This window comes from Sycon ciliatum, chromosome 11 (assembly GCF_964019385.1).
Source record: "Sycon ciliatum chromosome 11, ocSycCili1.1, whole genome shotgun sequence".
Lineage (NCBI taxonomy): Eukaryota > Metazoa > Porifera > Calcarea > Leucosolenida > Sycettidae > Sycon > Sycon ciliatum.
The window spans coordinates 14,963,229-14,982,664 of NC_088653.1; the positions used below are offsets into that span (position 1 = coordinate 14,963,229).

At 50.4% G+C, this 19,436-nt stretch overlaps 3 protein-coding genes across 3 annotated transcripts; 1 reads left to right on the forward strand and 2 right to left on the reverse strand.

Moving 5' to 3' along the window:
- Positions 1–423: 423 nt before the first annotated feature.
- LOC135827124 (uncharacterized) lies at positions 424–2,376 on the forward strand. The gene is made up of 2 exons (XM_065339649.1): positions 424–1,813; positions 2,363–2,376. The coding sequence occupies exons 1-2, from the start codon at positions 424–426 to the stop codon at positions 2,374–2,376; spliced, it is 1,404 nt and encodes a 467-aa protein (XP_065195721.1).
- Positions 2,377–4,415: 2,039 nt separating this feature from the next.
- LOC135827125 (uncharacterized) lies at positions 4,416–8,706 on the reverse strand. Its single transcript, XM_065339650.1, has 2 exons — positions 4,589–8,706; positions 4,416–4,425 (listed from the first exon to the last, which is right to left on the reverse strand). Exons 1-2 carry the CDS (start codon positions 8,704–8,706, stop codon positions 4,416–4,418), a joined length of 4,128 nt encoding a protein of 1,375 aa, XP_065195722.1.
- Positions 8,707–13,915: 5,209 nt separating this feature from the next.
- LOC135827126 (uncharacterized) lies at positions 13,916–18,009 on the reverse strand. Its single transcript, XM_065339651.1, has 2 exons — positions 15,412–18,009; positions 13,916–14,614 (listed from the first exon to the last, which is right to left on the reverse strand). The coding sequence occupies exons 1-2, from the start codon at positions 18,007–18,009 to the stop codon at positions 13,916–13,918; spliced, it is 3,297 nt and encodes a 1,098-aa protein (XP_065195723.1).
- Positions 18,010–19,436: the final 1,427 nt, after the last annotated feature.

Sequence of the window (19,436 nt, forward strand, 5' to 3'; positions counted from 1 at the left end):
AGCCCATATCTGAGCAGTCCGGCAGCCGACTATGTAATGCGTGCGGGAGATGGTTCTTGAGTGCTGGCGGGCTAGCTTCGCATAAGTGTCTCTCCAACTCGGCTGCTGAAGTGGCGTCGGTCTCGGCTGTGGCATCGGCAGACTCGGTCCGGAAACAGCGGGTTGCCCTGCCCTGCTGCAGAGCGCATTGTCTCGGCTGCGGTCGCTGCTGCAAGTCATCCCGTGGTTTCGACCTGCATAGCTGTGCTAATTTCCTGTCCAGGAAGTAGAGCGGCGTTTCTGGGTCCAATGCTGAACTCAGTGCTGTCGACCCCTGCACAGGGGACACGTGACCATTTGATGGCAGTGTTACCAAGGACCAAGGTGTGTGTGTGTGTGTGTGTGTGTGTGTGTGGTTTTCGACGAGGGCGATCCTGTACGGATATGATATTTGTGGTCCGCCAGATGGTGGAGAAGGCATTTGAACATCGAGGGAAAGCTTTCCTCCTGTTCATCGACCTCCGCAAGGCCTATGACTCTGTCAGTCGGGATTGCCTGTGGCGCGTACTGGAGAAAGCTGGTGTTCCTCCCCGTCTCCTATCCATTGTTCAGTCCTTCCACACCTCTATGCAGGCTACAATTTGCGTTGATGGTGATAGACTCGATCCATTTGCTGTGAGGAATGGCCTCCGTCAAGGTTGCTCCATGGCTCCCACATTATTTAACATCTTCATGTGGGCAGTCTTCCAACGGTGGTATGCCCGCGTCGCAGATATCCCCGGAGCTGGTGTTCCGATTCATACTAATGCAAGGCAACGTCTGTTCTTCCGACGACACCGCACAGACACTAGACGTTCCATCCTTGACTGCCAATTTGCAGATGACTCTGCCCTGATGGCCACGCGTCGGGAGGCAATAGAGACTTGCCTAACGGCATTTGTTGAGGTGGCAGGTGCATTCGGTCTCAAAGTTAACCTAGAGAAAACCAAGCTCATGGTCACCGGTCATCATGTTACTGAAGAGGATGTGCGCCCGCTGATGTTGAATGGCCATGCGGTGGAGGTGGTCTCTGAGTTTCGCTACCTCGGAACTAATATCCACGCTGATGGCCGCTGCTCCCGGGATATCGAGTCCAGGATAGCTGCTGCATCACGTGCCTTTGGCGTTCTGAGTCGCCCAGTGTTTCGGGATAACAATCTAACGCTGGCCACCAAGCGAACAGTGTTTGAGGCGTGTGTGCTGAGCTTGCTGCTGTATGCGTCTGAGTGCTGGGTACCACTCCAAGCCGATATTGCCAAGCTGTCATCTTTTTACATGAGATGCCTCCGCACCATCATGGGTGTGTCACGCTCTGACGTCTGGGACTTCCACATCAGCAACACCACCATCCTGGAGCAGTGGAATGATGCCAGACCCCTGCCCATCAAGGACCGGATTGTGCAACGCCGTTTGGAATGGTTTGGCCACGTTATGCGCATGGATATGGAACGGACACCCCGGGTTGTTCTGTTCGGCTGCCGACCGGAGACCCGACCTGCATGCGGCCCACGAAAGCGCTGGCGAGACGCTCTGAGTCCGGATCTACAGCGATGTGACGTACAGGACTCTTGGCCAGAAGATACCCAGTCACGACCAGGGTGGAGGAACATCTACCGTGAGCTGGAACCAGCTTCGTCACCAGTGCGTAATGTGCAGTGTCTTGTCTGCCGACGCGTATTTAGCAGGCCTTCGGACAAGCGCCGTCACAAGTGCTTGGATGAAAGGGCCAAGCCCATAGCAGAGCAGCGCGGTGCAGTGCAATGTCCCCAATGTCAACGGTGGCTACGCAGCCGTGGTGGGCTATCGCGGCATAAATGCACACCCCATGATCCTCAGCCCCGTGGAGACCATCCCCAAGCTATTGCAAGGGACTGTTGCGCAGCTCACTGCCCCACATGTGACCGCTGTTTCGCCAGACCGTCTGACAGATCACGACACAAATGCCACCGTAATACGCATCGCCCGACTGCAGCAACACGATTGACATTTGAATGGTCCTGCCCCGACTGTGGCCGCCGTTTTCGCCGCGGGAGCGACCTCACCCGACACAGATGCCAGCGACCTCCCTCCTCCCCGGTTCTCTCTTAAGGAGAGCCACGTGGCCCTTGTGGCAGTGCTGAACAGGAACAGGAACAGGTGTGTGTGTGTGTGTGTATGTGTGTGTGTGTGTGTGTGTGTTGCAAGCTGTTGAATGGTGTAATCCCAGCACAAGTTTCTATGCCTTACATAGCTGTTCGCTATCATCGCTTCCGCGATGGGCAGGTCTGATGTCTGAGGTGTGTGTGTGTGGGGGGGGGGGGGGGTATGTGTCCGTGTTTGCGTGTGTGTGTGGGTGTGTGTGCAGGTGTGCGTGTTTGAGTGTGTGTGTGTGTGTGTGTTGGGGGGGGGGGGGGGGTTCGGGTGTGCAAGGCTTCAATTTCTCTCTTCCTGTCGGTGTCTCCCGCTTCTGGGCCGGCATGGCCCATGCTTCATGCGTGTTTGTTCCTGTTGTTGTTGTGATATGTAAGCACATGTACGTTTCTACTGTGTCATGCCACTGCTCCGGCTTTGGCCACGTGACCACGATTTGTCTCCCCATTTTCTCCTTCATCCTTTCTTTTCTCTTTTTGCTAAGAGCTTTCTTCTCGCCGTGACCCCGATTTTTCTTTTCTTTTTTCTTCTTCTTCTCCTTTATTTCTTTTTCCTTTCTTTCTTTCTCTCTTCTTCCTTTGCTGAGAGCTTTCTGTTCCCATATTTTCTTTTCATCTGTGTCGCCTGGGCGAGTTTCCCATTCCTGGATTACTTGGACCTCATTCGCTTTCCTTGTCATTGGACATGTTCAGTCCGTTCGATTTGCGAATTCAAATATACACAACCAACCAACCAAGGCAGCGTGTCCAGCCGACCTTCCGTTCAGAATAAGAGCGGATGTTCACAACCACAGCCGTGGTGCCTGAACGAGTTTCCCCCACCCAATAATTCCGTATGTGGAGAACAAGCAACTTTCATCTTACGCCGACGAAAATGTCCATCGGCGTGCGTGTGTGTGTGTGTGTGTGTGTGTGTGTGTGTGAAGCCAATATACGTGCATGAACGAGTTGAAAGCGTTAGGAGAAGGACCTCACAGGGAAGTTTAACAGGATGTGCGTCTAACGACGGACTTCCTAATGTCTCACTCACCTGCAGATATGGCTCGGCAACACCTTCTTCCTCTCCTCCAATATACGTATTCTGCGACAGCAATGGCTACTATTAAAAATATTACTGAACTACAGTGGTTGGACAATTATTGCTCCCTGGGTATTTACAAGCCCTACTGGATTTGGTAAACCTGAAGTAGAGTTTCTTATTTCAAGCAGCTCACTGTGTTCTTCTTTACTTTGACGAGGCAGAATGAGTCATGGCCCAAGCCTACCTTCCTTATTTGTTTTAAGGCTACAACGAACCTCCCCTTTTCGTCCCAAATCTGCTAATAGCGCAACGGAACTGGGTCACTGTTGGGACGGCGTACCGCCTCTTGATGTTATTGTCGCCAAAGAAGGAGGCTGGCGGTGCGGCGGCATCCGTAGTTACAGTACAGTATACAGTAACCTCTCTGGCGGCACCACTGCGGGTGCGGAAAGTCCCGATTTGGCGTAGACAGTCTGGCCGCGCATGGCATACCGTGGGTACAAAGCCGGCTCCATAGATCTAGCTCTGCTTGGCTAGGACTCTAGCCTCTCTTCCTGACCGTGACGTACCTGTGCGTACAATGAGGTAGACTGGGTCCGAATACTCTCGACGATCTGGCCCTTATTAGCCTTAATTAAAGGGGCACTCCGGGAATTTTTTCGGTGGTGTTTTCTCTTCATGGGGGCCTTGTATGGCCCCTAAGGAATGGGGAATCGCGAAAACTAGACCCAAAAAGTCGATACATGTATTATGAAGCCAGGGAGGGCCACGTTTGTCTCCTCTTTTGATTGTTTTTATGACGTCACGTGTGGTTAGTATTCAAATTCTCTGCATTTGAAGATCTTAGTGGTTTGAAGTTTCTGGTGATCAAGAACGATGTTTGGTCAACATTCCCAAGCTTCATAACTTGGACCATACTCTAAGAAACCTGAAGGACGTCCTGAGGTGCCCCTGGTAGAAGCGCGGCCTGATGACCCTAGTAAAATAAATAAAATAATAATAATAATAATGAGGGCCAGGAAATTGTAGTATCGACTTTTTGGGTCTAGTTTTCGCGATTCCCCGTTCCTTGGGGGCCATATAAGGCCCCCATGAAGAGAACACACCACCGAAAAAAATGCCCGGAGTGCCCCTTTAAGACCACAGCGGTCTCTTATGGTTTTGCATGAAGCAAGCATCTCCAAAAATTCGAAATCTCTTTCAGAAAATGCATCGATTATTGACGATTAATAGAGCTATTATTATAACTATGTACCGCTAGAGGAAACGGAAAAAGGGTAACAAGATTACATTTCGAAGTAGTGGTTGCGACTTCGGCGATGATTTGTAAGAAAGGGTTTGCTCCCCACACCGGAGCTCGCGCTATTCCGCCGACTTTACTTGACACTTGACTGACTCACGACTGCCTTCCAGAGCACACGAGAAGTCCATCGAACCTTCGACTCGGCAAACCTGCAAGAAAGCACCACTCCCTGCTACCGCACCACGTAGCTCAAGTTGAGGGATGCTCTGTCGACGGATTGGAGCTGGCTTTGCCTTGGCCATTGCCAGAGTTACTCTGACGTTGCCGGTAGTGTCCACTGCACGCACGTATGCTGACGCGGCAATAGCTCGATCAGATGCGTCAACAAAGGTGTGAACCGACAGCTGGCTCTCTGGTGCACCTGGTGCCTTGAAGCTGCGTGGAGCCTGAACTCCTGAGAGACCTGGCAGCTCACCGAACCAGGCTTGCCATTTCTTCGTCTCTGCGCTAGGGAGTCGCTCATCCCAGCCAACACCAAGTAGACACAAGTCCTGGAAAAGGATGCGTGCCCGGATAGTGAATGGCGCGATCTGGCCTCTCGGGTCGAACACAGTCGACAGCCCGCTCAGCACTGAACGCTTCGTTGGGCTCTGCTTGGTCTGCTGGTAGCGGAAGGTGAACGTGTCGGACTGTGAATGCCAGCTGACGCCGAGTGTCTTCACTGTTGGTAGGCAGCTGTGAGCATCTCGCTCACCCAAGTTTAACACCGCTTCCTTGGCACGGTCGGCCTCTGGGATGGACTCCATGACGGCTGCACTGTTCGATAACCACTTCCGCAAGTGGAACCCACCCTGCGCTAGGAGACACTGCGTTTGCTGCTGGGTGTTGCACGCAGCTTCGTCGGATGCAGCCGAGCTCAGCAGGTCGTCCACATACGTGGACTTGTCGATGGCTTCCACCGCTGCTGCAGAGTACCCATCACCAACGTGTTCCAGGGTCTTCTTGACCGCCTTGCCTGCCAGGTAGGGGGATGCCTTTATGCCGAACACTAGCCGGTTCCACTCAAACACACAGACTTCTCCATCCACCCTCCACAGGAAACGATGGTATTTCCTGTCACTTTCTGCGAGAACGACTTGTGGGAACATTTCAGCGATGTCCGCTACCAGAGCAACTGGCTCCATACAAAAGCGCAGCAGCACAGAGGATACGTCGTTTTGCAGCGCTGGACCGGTCAACATCTCGTCGTTAATCGAGACACCGTTGCACTCTGCCGCTGCGTCAAAGACAATTCTGACTTTCGTGGTACTCTTATCGTCGCGTACCACCGGAAAGTGCGGCAGATACCATTGGTCCTCTCCGTCAGCTTGCTCAGTAGGTACCATGCTGACGTAGCCTTTCTCAATATGACTGTTCATGACCTCGTGATACTGCTTCTTCACTGCTGGTCGCTTGTCCAGTGCTTTCTCCAAGGACCTCAACCGCTGCTCGGCCATGATGCGGTTGGAGGTCAGCTGAGGCTGTGACTGGCTGCTCGCCCATGGAATGGACATCGTGTAGCGCCCGTCTTCATACCGCACAGTGTCGTTGGTGTGTAACTCGGCCTGGCGATCAGCTGGCGATGGCGTCTCGACATTGGATGCTGCCGCTTCCGTGCCCACCTTTTCTGTCTCCCAGAACTTGTGAACGATCTCATCGAGCTTACTTTCTTCTTGTACGCCAGCCTCAGTGCACAGGGCGATGCAGGTATGTTGCAGTGGAGTACTGTTGTTCCCCAAGGGGCCGAAACACACCCAACCGAGTGGTGTGCGCCGGGCAATCAGTCCGCTCTCTGAGTGGCCGCTGCGCTCCTCCAGTGACGTGTGCAGCTCTGCTGCATTCAGACCGATCAGAATGCCCACTGTGGGAGACGGCAACGGCTGGAATTCGATGTTTCCTGCCCACGTGCCGCTGTTCTGGGCCCAGTCCACCGTACTCATTGGCGTTACAGCTGGCAGCACCCACGCACTAAACTGGGCCAGTCTGCCGTCTTGAGTCTGGACACCGACATTGATGTGCGATCGGGTACCACTAACTGTCTTCCCTCCGAGTACTGTGGTCTGCAATGACTCTTGAGGACCCGTAAGTCCAAGCTCCTGGGCCACAGACTCGGTGACGTAACTCGTTGATGACGCTGAGTCGAGCAGGGCGGTCACCTGCATCTGGCGGTCCTTGTTGACTAGTGTGGCAGACACGGTCATGAACGCCATTCCACCGGACGCGCGTAGAGTCGCAGCTGGCTCTTGCAGGATGTGCAGTGCCGCACCTGCTGACGGCACGCTGGCTGTTGGCGATGCTGTGTGCTGCCTGGCTGCCTGTGTCGAACTGCTGACCGCTGTGTGTCTGGCCTTGGCGTCAGTAGTAGAGATATTAATGTGTGGCTTGTCCGATTTCCAAACATGTAACAAACTGTTATGTTTTCGTCCACACGCATCACATGGCTTAGCAGAGCAGTCATTTGAACGATGCCCTGTCTGTAGGCAATTCGTACAAACGCTGTACAAGGGCTTGACCGCTCCCCACCTCTCGCGCACCGACATCTTGCGCAGCTCAGCACATACAGCAAGGGCATGATGCCCCTGGCACACCGGGCACACCGTTGTTCGTGGCTCTGGTGCCGAGGCCGACGTTGTTCTGCTGCTAGCTGCTGGAACGGTGGCCATGGTGTGGTGGCCTTGCGTACGCCCTGTAGCCGCTTTCTCCGGCTTTTTGACCGTCAAGACGTCCCCAATGCGAGCATCGACCTGGCGCATGCGATGCACTCTATCCAGCAGCCATCTGGACAGGTCATCCACGTTACCAGTGGCGTCGTCATAACGCTCAATGTAGCGCAGCAGAAGGTTGCGGGGCAGTTTCTGTGTTACCGTTACGTACATCTCTCTTCCCGGCATGATGTGGCCTGCCTGCATGTTTAGCAGCACGTTGCGGAGCTTGATGGCGAGCGTCTGCAGAGCGGTGGTGTCTTTGTCGTGCTGAATGCGTGGCAGTGCATACAGCTCTTTCTGCTGGCGCTCGAGCTCGCGCTGGCTGCCACCATACCACGCATCCAGCTCAGCCATTGCGGACTGGTACGCACCCTCGCCGTCCAGCAAGTCCGCTATCAGATCTTCTGCTGCTCCACCGGCCACTGCTTCGCGAAGACGAGCCATCTTGTAGTGGTCGGACACATATGGGTCCTCGTCCACCAGACGCAAAAAACGCTGCTGCCACTTCATGTAGCTGCTCTCTTCCCCATTAAACTTTGGCAGCTCCAACGGTTTTATTTGTGCCTGGCGGATGCCCTGGCGCCAACCGTCTGGTATGCCGTCTGCCCATTTCTGCACGCGGGCCATGTCGGGTGGGAGCGTCTGATGTTCGACGATTCGACGAGGCTGTGGTCTGTACGTCTGCTGCGGTTGTGACTGTTGTGGTGGCGGCTGCGGCTGAGGCATGCTCAGAGCACCCGCAACGGTTACAGGTAGCTGATTGAGCACTGGCTGCTGCCGCACTAGGTACGAGGCAGCTGCTACTGGTTGGTGCACTGAAGCGTGGTGATGGTGCACGGCTCGCTTTCCGTGCTGCACTGCCATTGTGTGCTGCACTGCAGCTCCTGGATGCCGCACAGCTGAGTGCCAGATTGGCCTTGGCTGCTGAGCCTGACTGAATGACACTGCGGAATCGTCGGAGGCCTCAGACGTGCCAGCTGACTGCCTTGCGGCTAACATTCTCCAGTCCATGTTCCGCGCGCCATCCACTGCTGCTGTATGTTCAGTCAGGCTATCATATCCCCGGGTTTCGGCACCAGCTTGCACTGCTGGCTTGACAACGCGACCCTGGTCCACACAACTCAATGATACGCACTTTGCGGCCGGGACGACACGAGTATTGCCACATCTTTGCAAGGCATCGTCAAACTTGGCAAGTGCCTCCGCAGTCAAGCCATGCCCTCGCCGCCTCGGGGAACTCCTCTGGGACAGCTGCTCCGTTTTTATTGCTTCCTCTAACGCCAACTTTTTGGCCCAAATGTCCTTGCGGAGTTCAATCTCCCTTTTCTTTACATCTAACTCCATGGTGGCGAGCTCCTCCGCCGCTTCCAGCTCTGTAGCTTTCAGTTCGACCTTGAGCTGGGAACCGCTACTGGCCCTGGACGGGACAGCGGACACCGAGCTCCTTTTATCCGCAGCCACGGCGAGTTCGGGCTCCTCGTGTCCATATCTCAATGGTGGCACACCCTTGGTTGTGCGTTGGCTCGTACGCGGAGCTAACGCCGAGGACATGATGCTAACTTTACGTTCCACAGCACTATAACTTTACTACAATGTCTACATACTACTACACTCTACAGAACAAGCTCAGTCCGAGATCCGGCTCGAAGGACCAGTTGTTTAGGACTCTTTCCCTTTCGGTGAAGACTGTATTAAATTCTAATTGTTCGAACTCTGGTGTAGTGAACTGACACTCGGAAAACAACATGCAGACATGGAACACAACTAAAAATGCAGAGAATGAAACCAGGAAAACGCAAAGGCAAACAACAACCACAACTGTCACTAATCTGGGCAAGAAGCTAACCACCATTCTCTCAAACTTGACAAACTCTCTCTCTCAAATCGCTGTCCTCAGCGAAACGTGCTCGCGTGCGTGCATTGGCTTACGCCGCATGCATGTACACAACGACGTGGCATAGAGAGAAAATGCAGCGTACAGAAAATGCATGAATCATCGTAGCCATAGAGATACTAATTATGGCGACTGCCAAAGTCCGCGTGCACGTGCAGCGCGGAGTGCAGGTGCAACAAAAAAGAAAAGCAATAATAATTTGAATGCAGAACAAAACAGAAACTAGCAATCTGCTGAAGTGGAAGACTAAAGAATTGTTATTACGGAGGTGAAAACAGTGTCTGTCAAGGGGTGCTTGCACCCAGCGACAGGGTGACAGCACACCCTGTCAGCGAGAGTAAGTTTCGCCAAGTAGATCGTAGCGGAGTTGCCGCGGATGGCGATAATGCAACGGATCAAGTACTAGTAAGTACATGTACATTGCAACCAAATTAGTGTGTCAACAATTCTGCTTATAATAAATTAGCACGATTCACAAGATATTCCGCTCGTGAACATGTCGTGGTACGAACACGCATAGCAATTACTGTATCGTAAAAATTAATGTGTCTCGACGTAGACGTAACAGATATGCACTCGTGATGTAACAGATCTAACAGACTAACAAATATATATTACACTCGCGAAATGCATAGCAGTAATACGCACCGCACCAATATTGCAAGCGACCTAGCATGTCTTGACAATACTGCCCTTGCAGCATGTGACAGTTCTGTACACAATTCGTAACTACAATACACTAATAGTGTCAACGTGCAACATGTGACATGTGATAGTTCTGTACACCTGGTGATGTTTGTGCCTGGAGAGCATTATAAGTGGTGCTCTTCAGGCACAATCTTCCTCAGCCTACTCAAGCTCAACTGATGAGGGGTGAATTCCCCGAAACACTGTGTATTGAGCAGGGAGTGGTACTTTCTTGCAGGTTTGCTGAGTCAAAGGTTCGATGGACTTCTAGTGTGCTCTGGATGGCAGTCGTTAGTCAGTCAAGTGTCAAGTAAAGTCCGCGGAATAGCGCGAGCTCCGGTGTGGGGAGCAAACCCTTTCTTACAAATCATCGCCAAAGTTGCAACCACTACTTCGTATTATTATTATTATTATTTAAATAGGCGTCGAGGCGACAATAGTTTTAAAATTGCGATCAACAGAACGAGCTGAACCGACATTTCACAAAGGCTTTTATTGTATTAAAAAAACGAGTGGATACGAAGGCAGTGAAGAACATGGAGGAAAGAAAAAATGTGATATGGAGAAAATGATGAACAAAAAATCGTACTTCTGGACACACAGATTAGGCTTATGAATACGTTGACAAACAGCTTCTAACACACTCAACTGCAACTTATAACCATGACGAGCACGGCACAACACAGAAAAAGAAGAATCAGAATAAACCTTGCAGCAATCAGGACGAGATGCAAGATGCTTATACACTGATGACTTCCTACTAGAAAACACACGCTCGCACCCACTCTTACTCACACAATCATTCTCGCTCTCACACTCACCGGAATCACTGGACTCACTGGCCGAATCCTCCTCAACGACGTCCTGCCTCTTTGCAATCAGGTCCCGTCTCCTCCCATCCCTCGTCTCACATTCCTGTTGTGTATTCCGTTGGCTCGGTACTTCCGTACTGAAATAGGTCATGGTGTAATTAGCAGTTGTTCTTCTTCGTATTCATAAGCCTAATCTGGGTGTCCAGAAGGACAGCATTATTCGTTTAAAATTGTTTTAGTAGCAGCTTGTTCTGTCTGCTTGGCTCTGGTTCGCCATGGTGTCATATCTTGTTTCGCAATATACTAGTAGTCCTTACAAGTTCGTTAAGTGCTTTCGCAGTTTTTCCTGTTATTACCTTAGTGCTAGGATTATCATTTTCATAGGTGTTGTTTCTTCTCACTCCATTTCTCTTTATTAGTATCTTTCTGGATTGTTTTTCATTAGTACAACGCAGCTTCCTGAGGAGTGTTGTGCGAAAACTAGTTCGAAGTACAATTTTTTGTTCATCATTTTTTCCATATCACATTTTTTCTTTCTTCCATGTTCTTCACTGCCTTCGTATCCACTCGTTTTTTGAATACAATAAAAGCCTTTGTGAAATGTCGGTTCAGCGCGTTCTGTTGATCGCAATTCTAAAACTATTGTCGCCTCGACGCCTGTTTATATTATTATTATTATTATTTGTAAATAATCGACGCGGAGACAACAATTTTATAATAGCTATAAAGAGAACAAATTCTGCTGTCATCGCCACACTACAACAAAGTCATGAAGGTTTACCAAAATCGATTTTCTTGTCACAATCATCAGTGTTCTCGTAACACATTATTGAATGTATATAAATTATTGATTTGGCATGGTTATTCTTCAGTCACGGCTTTCCACTGATGATTGTGACAAGAAAATCGATTTTGGTAAACCTTCAAGACTTTGTTGTAGTGTGGCGATGACAGCAGAATTTGTTCTCTTTATAGCTATTATATTATTATTATTTTTTTTTTGGAGTTGGCTTTATTTCACTCACGTTGTCATGACATGAGGTAAGAACCCCATCACCGGGCCAAAAGAGACCAAGGGTAATGAGAGAAAAAAATAGATAAATGGCCAACGCAATGAAGACCGAAGCAAAAAGGATTGTAAAAACCAAAGCAAAAATATTGAAAGCCGACGCAGAAACTGAGAGACGGACAGGAATAAGCAGAACGATGGAGGAGGCCAGGACATATTCGAATACAAAAAAGATGGAGGAGGACAGGACATATTCGAATACAAAAAGAGTAATCACAAAAATGGACTACCAGTACAGGAATAGGGTCCAGCGGATAAGGCCGGCATTATATTCGGCATTATACGACTATTCGAGCATCGGAGCATTATGGAGCATTAGAAAGGAACAAAACGAGCATTATGTGAGGTTTGAGCAGCATAACGAGTTTCATAGAGGATAATATCGGGAAATCCCAGGTTTTTGGCAACAATCGGCTACAATCATGATCATGAGATGTTGTTTGATGATTGGTTTTGCCATGAAACTCTGAGTAACAACGAAACAGCCCTATTTTACTCCTTGTGTGTACCTCTTGCATACTGCGCTCCGCCCATTCCGGGCATTTGAGCACTATGCATTGTACCGGCGCATGACTTTGTGATTGGATAGTGTGTAGACACATACCACCTTTAGCACTAACGCTACATAACTATTGCTACATAAGAACGGTATGATTGTAGCGATGTGGTCAGGTAAATGTATACAAGCCATTTGTGAAGCATGCCCAACCGAGGCCGAGACAGTTCAAGTGGCACAAATCCGGAGAAATTATTTACGACGTTTCTTTTACTTTTAGAATAATGGAGAGCTATGGAGGAGACATACGCGAAGTGAGTATCAAACAGACGAAGAAGAGTTTTCTAGTTGTGCCAGAGGCTCTGGCGATAGCATCTCTAGCGATACTGAAGTAGACACTGTATTGCTATATTTGGACCAGGATGAAGGAGCGGCTATAAACAGAAAGAGCTCGTTCCAAAAGAACTGTCTTTGCTGAGTCCAGATCAGGAGGCTCGAAAAGAACTAGATCTTCTCATGGACTCAGTACCAAGTCGATTGCTCAGCAGCGCCTGTCTTACTTTCCTCATGAAGCACATACAGTTAGTTGTGGATGGTTGTAATGCCAGGCCTACAGTCAAATGCTATCAGAAAGGAAGAGTATTGTGGCAAGCCATACGTCTACACATCATCTCAAGGAGAAGATGAGAGCACAAGCAAAGGATGTAAAGTGGCAAAATAACTTCTGACCACGTGTTTTCAGGATTTCCGCAAATTGGAGGGCTCTCCATCTGAGATCGGATCTCAGGAGCTGGCCTCACGTCTGGTGTTTCAGATGAAGACATCATCCACAGAGTGGACGCAGTAACAGCTTGTCTGCAGGCAGGAATACTATTTGCCAAGATTAACTTCATCCCAACAATGAATGACTACCTGCAATAATGGTTTCATCTCTCGCTACATGAATAATTAGGGGAGGGATTTGATACACCGACTATTCTGCCACAACCCTGCATCAAAGTTGGAATGGAGAGCAATCAATGGAGAAGCGATCATGTCTTATAGTGCTAAGAAGTGGTGGAGCTCGTAAGAGATAAGGTGGCAACTTCAGATGCAGATCAACGATATGCATAATTTCCTGGAAGTTTGACAATGTGCAGACTTTCTTCCATTTTTGTCCCAAACCAAGAGCATTATATCCCTTGCTGAAGCATTATGATCAGCATTATAAGGCAGTTTTTGGAGCATTATGGTTAGCATTATAGCATTATCACCTCCCACCGCTTAGGAGCTGCATCTGCGCCTTGATCCAAGAGGGTGGTGGCGTTCCTGCGGATGCGGAAAACTGGGCCTTTGGCTGAGTCTCACGCGAACCGTGAATTTTTTATATTTTTTTTATACGAACATTTTCGGAGCATTATCCGCTGGACCCTATACAGGAATAGACCTGTAGAAATAGAGGAAGAAATGAATGCCGGACATACTCAAATGGCAAGAGAAATATCAGGCTGTGAGGACCGTCATACTGCACATTCATGGATGTCAAAGCAAATGCAGTATTGGAGGTTTATACGGACTAGCTCTACCCGTAACATGAGGAGCCTAATGCCGAATGCCAAGAACCGACTTGACGATGTTCAGCGTGCCCAGGATAGCACATTGCTGAGCCCTTTCAATGCGCAGAGTGCCTGCCAATGCCAACACAAAGTGTGAGAGGGACACACCAGTCAGTCCACCAAGCGCCCCAACAACCTGGGGCACAACGCGGACATCATCCACATGCCAGATGCGCCGCAGCTCTTGGCAAAGGGGAGCGTACTTTGTTATTTTTCGGGGTTTTTTTTGGGCACATTCTGGTCCAATGGAACACTGACATCCATCAGCAGCACCTGTGTGCTGGACCGCAACACCAGGTCTGGACGGTTGTGGCGCACTTGCGTATCCGTTGGGATATTGAACTCCCACAGGAGCTTCATGTCAAAATTTTCCGTGACAGGCACAAGATGATGCTTCAGCGGGTTGCTTCCCGGCCGACCCAGACCATGCCGCTTGCATAGTGCCCAATGCACCAACTTGACTAGCGTGTCATGCCGTTCGATGTACAGTGTTTTGGCTAGGGCTGGGCAACAGGCCACAATGTGATCAACTGTTTCTCCGCGAGTGCCGCAGACTCGACAAATGTCCACAACGTCTCCCCGTCCAATGACCGTGACCTGATAGAGCTTGGTCGCAATGGCCTGATCCTGTACAGCCAGCAAGAGTCCCTCTGTCGCAGGCCTGATCGTTGGCGATTTCAGCCAGCAAAAACTCAAGCCCAGGTCCAAGCCAGCATCAGAAGCTCGTCTCCAGAACTGGCCATGGAGAGGCTTACCTTGGATAACGGCCAGGCACCGGAGAGCAACGGCTTTCTTGACAATGACTTTTGTGGCAGTTTCCAAGTCGGGTAGGTCAAGTTCACCCAGAAGTCTGGAGGCTTGACGTGTAACTGATTTTGACGGTGCCACATCATTGTTGTGATGGCGCTTAGCAGCAGCCAACAGTGGCACGTTTGGGTGGGCCACCCGTTGTTATTATTATGGAGTTGGCTTTATTTCACTCACGTTGTCATGACATGAGGTAAGAACCCCATCACCGGGCCAAAAGAGACCAAGGGTAATGAGAGAAAAAAAAATAGATAAATGGCCAACGCAATGAAGACCGAAGCAAAAAGGATTGTTAAAACCAAAGCAAAAATATTGAAAGCCGACGCAGAAACTGAGAGACGGACAGAAATAAGCAGTACGATGGAGGATGCCAGGACATATTCGAATACAAAAAGATGGAGGAGGACAGGACATATTCGAATACAAAAAGAGTAATTACAAAAATGGACTACCAGTACAGGAATAGACCTGTAGAAATAGAGGAAGAGATGAATGCCGGACATACTCAAATGGCAAGAGAAAAATCAGGCTGTGAGAACCGTCATACTGCACATTCATGGATGTCAAAGCAAATGCGGTATTGGAGGTTTATACAGACTAGCTCTACCCGTAACATGAGGAGCCTAATGCCGAATGCCAAGAACCGACTTGATGATGTTCAGCGTGCCCAGGATAGCACATTGCTGAGCCCTTTCAATGCGCAGAGTGCCTGCCAATGCCAACACAAAGTGTGAGAGGGACACACCAGTCAGTCCACCAAGCGCCCCAACAACCTGGGGCACAACGCGGACATCATCCACATGCCAGATGCGCCGCAGCTCTTGGCAAAGGGGAGCGTACTTTGTTATTTTTTCGGCGATTTTTGTGGGCACATTCTGGTCCAGTGGAACACTGACATCCATCAGCAGCACCTGTGTGCTGGACCGCAACACCAGGTCTGGACGGTTGTGGCGCACTTGCGTATCCGTTGGGATATTGAACTCCCACAGGAGCTTCATATCAGGATTTTCCGTGACAGGCACAAGATGATGCTTCAGCGGGTTGCTTCCCGGCTGACCTAGACCATGCCGCTTGCATAGTGCCCAATGCACCAACTTGACGAGCGTGTCATGCCGTTCGATATACAGTGTTTTGGCTAGGGCTGGGCAACAGGCCACAATGTGATCAACTGTTTCTCCGCGAGTGCCGCAAACTCGACAAATGTCCACAACGTCTCCCCGTCCAATCACCGTGACCTGATAGTGCCTGGTCGCAATGGCCTGATCCTGTACAGCCAGCAAGAGTCCCTCTGTCGCAGGCCTGATCGTTGGCGATTTCAGCCAGCGAAAACTCAAGCCCAGGTCCAAGCCAGCATCAGAAGCTCGTCTCCAGAACTGGCCATGGAGAGGCTTACCTTGGATAACGGCCAGGCACCGGAGAGCAACGGCCTTCTTGACAATGACTTTTGTGGCAGTCTCCAAGTCGGGTAGGTCAAGTTCACCCAGAAGTCTGGAGGCTTGACGTGTAACTGATTTTGACGGTGCCACATCATTGTCGTGATGGCGCTTAACAGCAGCCAACAGTGGCACGTTTGGGTGGGCTTGTAAGTACCGCGCCACCCGGACACGGGTTCTATCCAGGAGATCCCGGAATGATAGAATTCCTCGACCACCCATGTCACGAGGCAGGTGGACCCTGGCGGCAGAGTCCTTGGGGTGGCGGGCGTGTGCTTTAAACAGTGCTTGGCGGGTCTGTCGGTCGAGTTCTTCTATCTCTGCCTTTGTCCACTCAACGATGCACAGAGAGTAGAGGATGACTGGAATGGCAAAGGTGTTGATGGCTTTGACCAAGTTCCTGGCGTTCAATTGAGACGAGCATATCAATTGAAGGCGGCGGCCGAACTCAGCCTTTGCTGTGGTCTTCAATTCGGTGGCGTGAAAATGTGCTGATTCCGGGACACCAAGGTACCTGTAGGACTCCTCCGCCTGCAGCTTAGCAATGGCGTGACCCTGGAGTGTCTGGAGAGCAGACTGCTGATCGCTCTGGGCTCTTCCCCGTTTCATGGTGAGCCAGCTAGACTTTGATGGGTTGAATCGCATACCAATGCAGTCGCCCATTGACTCCACAACATTGGTCATGGAGAGCAGATTATTGTCGTTTCGGGCGAAGAGCTTTATGTCGTCCATGTACCACAGGTGCGATACAGGGCACACCTGGGCCGGTGGGCCACAGCGGTAGCCAAGACCCGTCCTGGTCAACTCGCCACTGATCGGATTTAGAGACAGGCAAAATAGCAGTGGAGAAAGGGAATCGCCCTGGAAAATGCCACGGTGGATAGATATTGGGCGACTGAATGCACGGGGTGTTTGACCAGGCAGTACCATTTGCGTTCTCCAATGATCCATCATGCTTGAGATGCATGAGACAAGATTGTCTGCAAAGCGGTAGATCAACAGGCATCTCCGGATCCACTGGTGAGACAGGCTATCGAAGGCTTTGCGGAAGTCCACCCAGCATGTCGAAAGATTCCGACTACGGGATGCTGCATCCTCTAGAACCATCTTGTCGATCATTAGTTGGTCAAGGCATCCACCACGCCCTGGAGTACAGCCAACTTGCTCATCTGCAAAGATATCCTCTGAGGATAAATGGCGCCACATGGCAGCAGCGAGTAAGGATGTGAATATCTTGCTAATCGTTGGCAGGCATGTTATTGGGCGATAATTCTCGGGCCTAGAAAGGTCTCCTTTCTTAGGCAGTAGAGTGGTGATACCAAACGAGAACCAGGCCGGCGACTCTGTCTCTGCATCCAGGATTGATTGAAAGGAGACCACAATACGCTCGTGGATAGACGGAAACTTCTTCCACCAAAATGCATGGATCTTGTCCCGTCCTGGGGCTTTCCAGTTGTTTGATTTCTTCAAGATGTCCCTGAGGTCCTCCAGTCGAAGAATGACACGGTCTTGTTGTTGAATCTCCTCACAGTCCCTCTCGAAATTATCAAGCCAAGCACCGCCACGCAGCTCCACGGGTTCTTCCAGTATAGATGACCAGAACTCAGTAACAGCCTCAGCCGATGGATGCGCAGCAGCCTGGTCGACAGGTGGCTGCCCAGGCATTTCCGTAGACTTGGTCATATTGCGGTAGAACTGACGCTCACTCGTGACGAAAACACGATTCTCCGACCTGCGTGTTGCCTCTAGCTTATAGCGCCGGATCCGTGCGGCTGTTGCTTCTAGCTGCATTTTCGTATGCTCCAGTAGCTGGCGGGCCTGGTCCAAAGTCTGGACTTTATATTGCCGGTGGATCCTGTGCTGCTTGATGTTGGTGTCAGAGAGGGATCCATCACGCAGGAAGCTGGTCAGCCGGGAGACGTCAGCCCTCAGTGCACAAACACGTTTTTCAAGGCGTTGTCGCCAGGCAGGCAAGGAGCGTTCTCCTCTAGCTGTGTCAGGGGTACCATCTGTATTGATATCCAGCAGTGAGAGTACAAGCTTGGCCCCAGCATAGACCATGTCACTGATCTGGCCAAGCGAGGTGGTGTCATCTCGCAACCCACGGTCACACTCCAGAAGTCTAGGGAGTATTATTATTATTATTATTATTATTATTATTATTATTATTATTCAAAGGATCAGTCGGGGAAGTGAACTGCCTGAAAAGAGAAAAAAACGCCAGACCCACCAGGACTCGAACCTGGGACCCTGCTTGTCATGAGCAATGCTCTAACCACTGAGCTATGGGACCAGGCTGAACCTAGAAGGCGCTGACAAGTTTTTCACTCCAAAGGCAGCTCACAACACGTGCCACACATACTGATGGCACTTGCGTCTTTTTCCCTCCCCCAGGGGACCAACCTCGGTCAGTTTCTGGAGACTACCAGAGGTGAAAGAAAGTGATTAAATTTGGAAAGGATTGGGAGAACTTCAAATTCAAAGGATCAATCGGGGAAGTGAACTGCCTGAAAAGAGAAAAAAACGCCAGACCCACCAGGACACGAATCTGGGACCCTGCTTGTCATGAGTGAAAAACTTGTCAGCGCCTGCTAGGTTCTCCCAATCCTTTCCAAATTATTATTATTATTATTATTATTATTTGTAAGAAATGGTTTGCTTCCCACACCGGAGCTCGCGCTATTCCGCCGACTTTACTTGACACTTGACTGACTCACGACTGCCATCCAGAGCACACGAGAAGTCCATTGAACCTTCCGCTCGGCAAACCTGCAAGAAAGCACCACTCCCTGCTCAATACACAGTGTTTCGGGGAATTCACCCCTCATCAGTTGAGCTTGAGTAGGCTGAGGAAGATTGTGCCTGAAGAGCACCACTTATATAGTGCTCTCCAGGCACAAACATCACCAGGGATACAAACTTACAGAGACGCTCCGTTTCCAGCGCGACAAACACCTCGTGAACACCAGATAGCAGCGTGAGTCAGTGTCGCTCCTGGACGGTGAGTTACGAAGTCTGAAGAAAATGTTGAACGGCCTCTGCTGGGATGACGACTACACCATAGCTCAGTGTATGCTGTCACCTCCAACAACTAGTCGCACGTCCGCGTGAGGGACAACAATACGAACTTAGAAGTTGCGACTTCGGCGGTAATAGTCATGAAGTTGGTTGCTCCAACGAGGAGCACAAGCTAGTTGTTGGAGGTGACAGCGTTGTGAATAGCTATACTGGCTCTCAACGTCTGTTTAGCACAACTCCATGAGCGACTCTGACTCACGCTGCTACCTGGGGATTCACGAGGTGTTTGTCACGCTGGAAACAAAGCGTCTCTGTAAGTTTGTATCCCTGGTGATGGTTTGGCCTGGAGAGCAGTATATAAGTGGTGCATTTCAGGCACAATCTTCCTCGGCCTACTCAAGCTCAACTGATGAGGGGTGAATTCCCCGAAACACTGTGTATTGAGCAGGGAGTGGTGCTTTCTTTCAGGT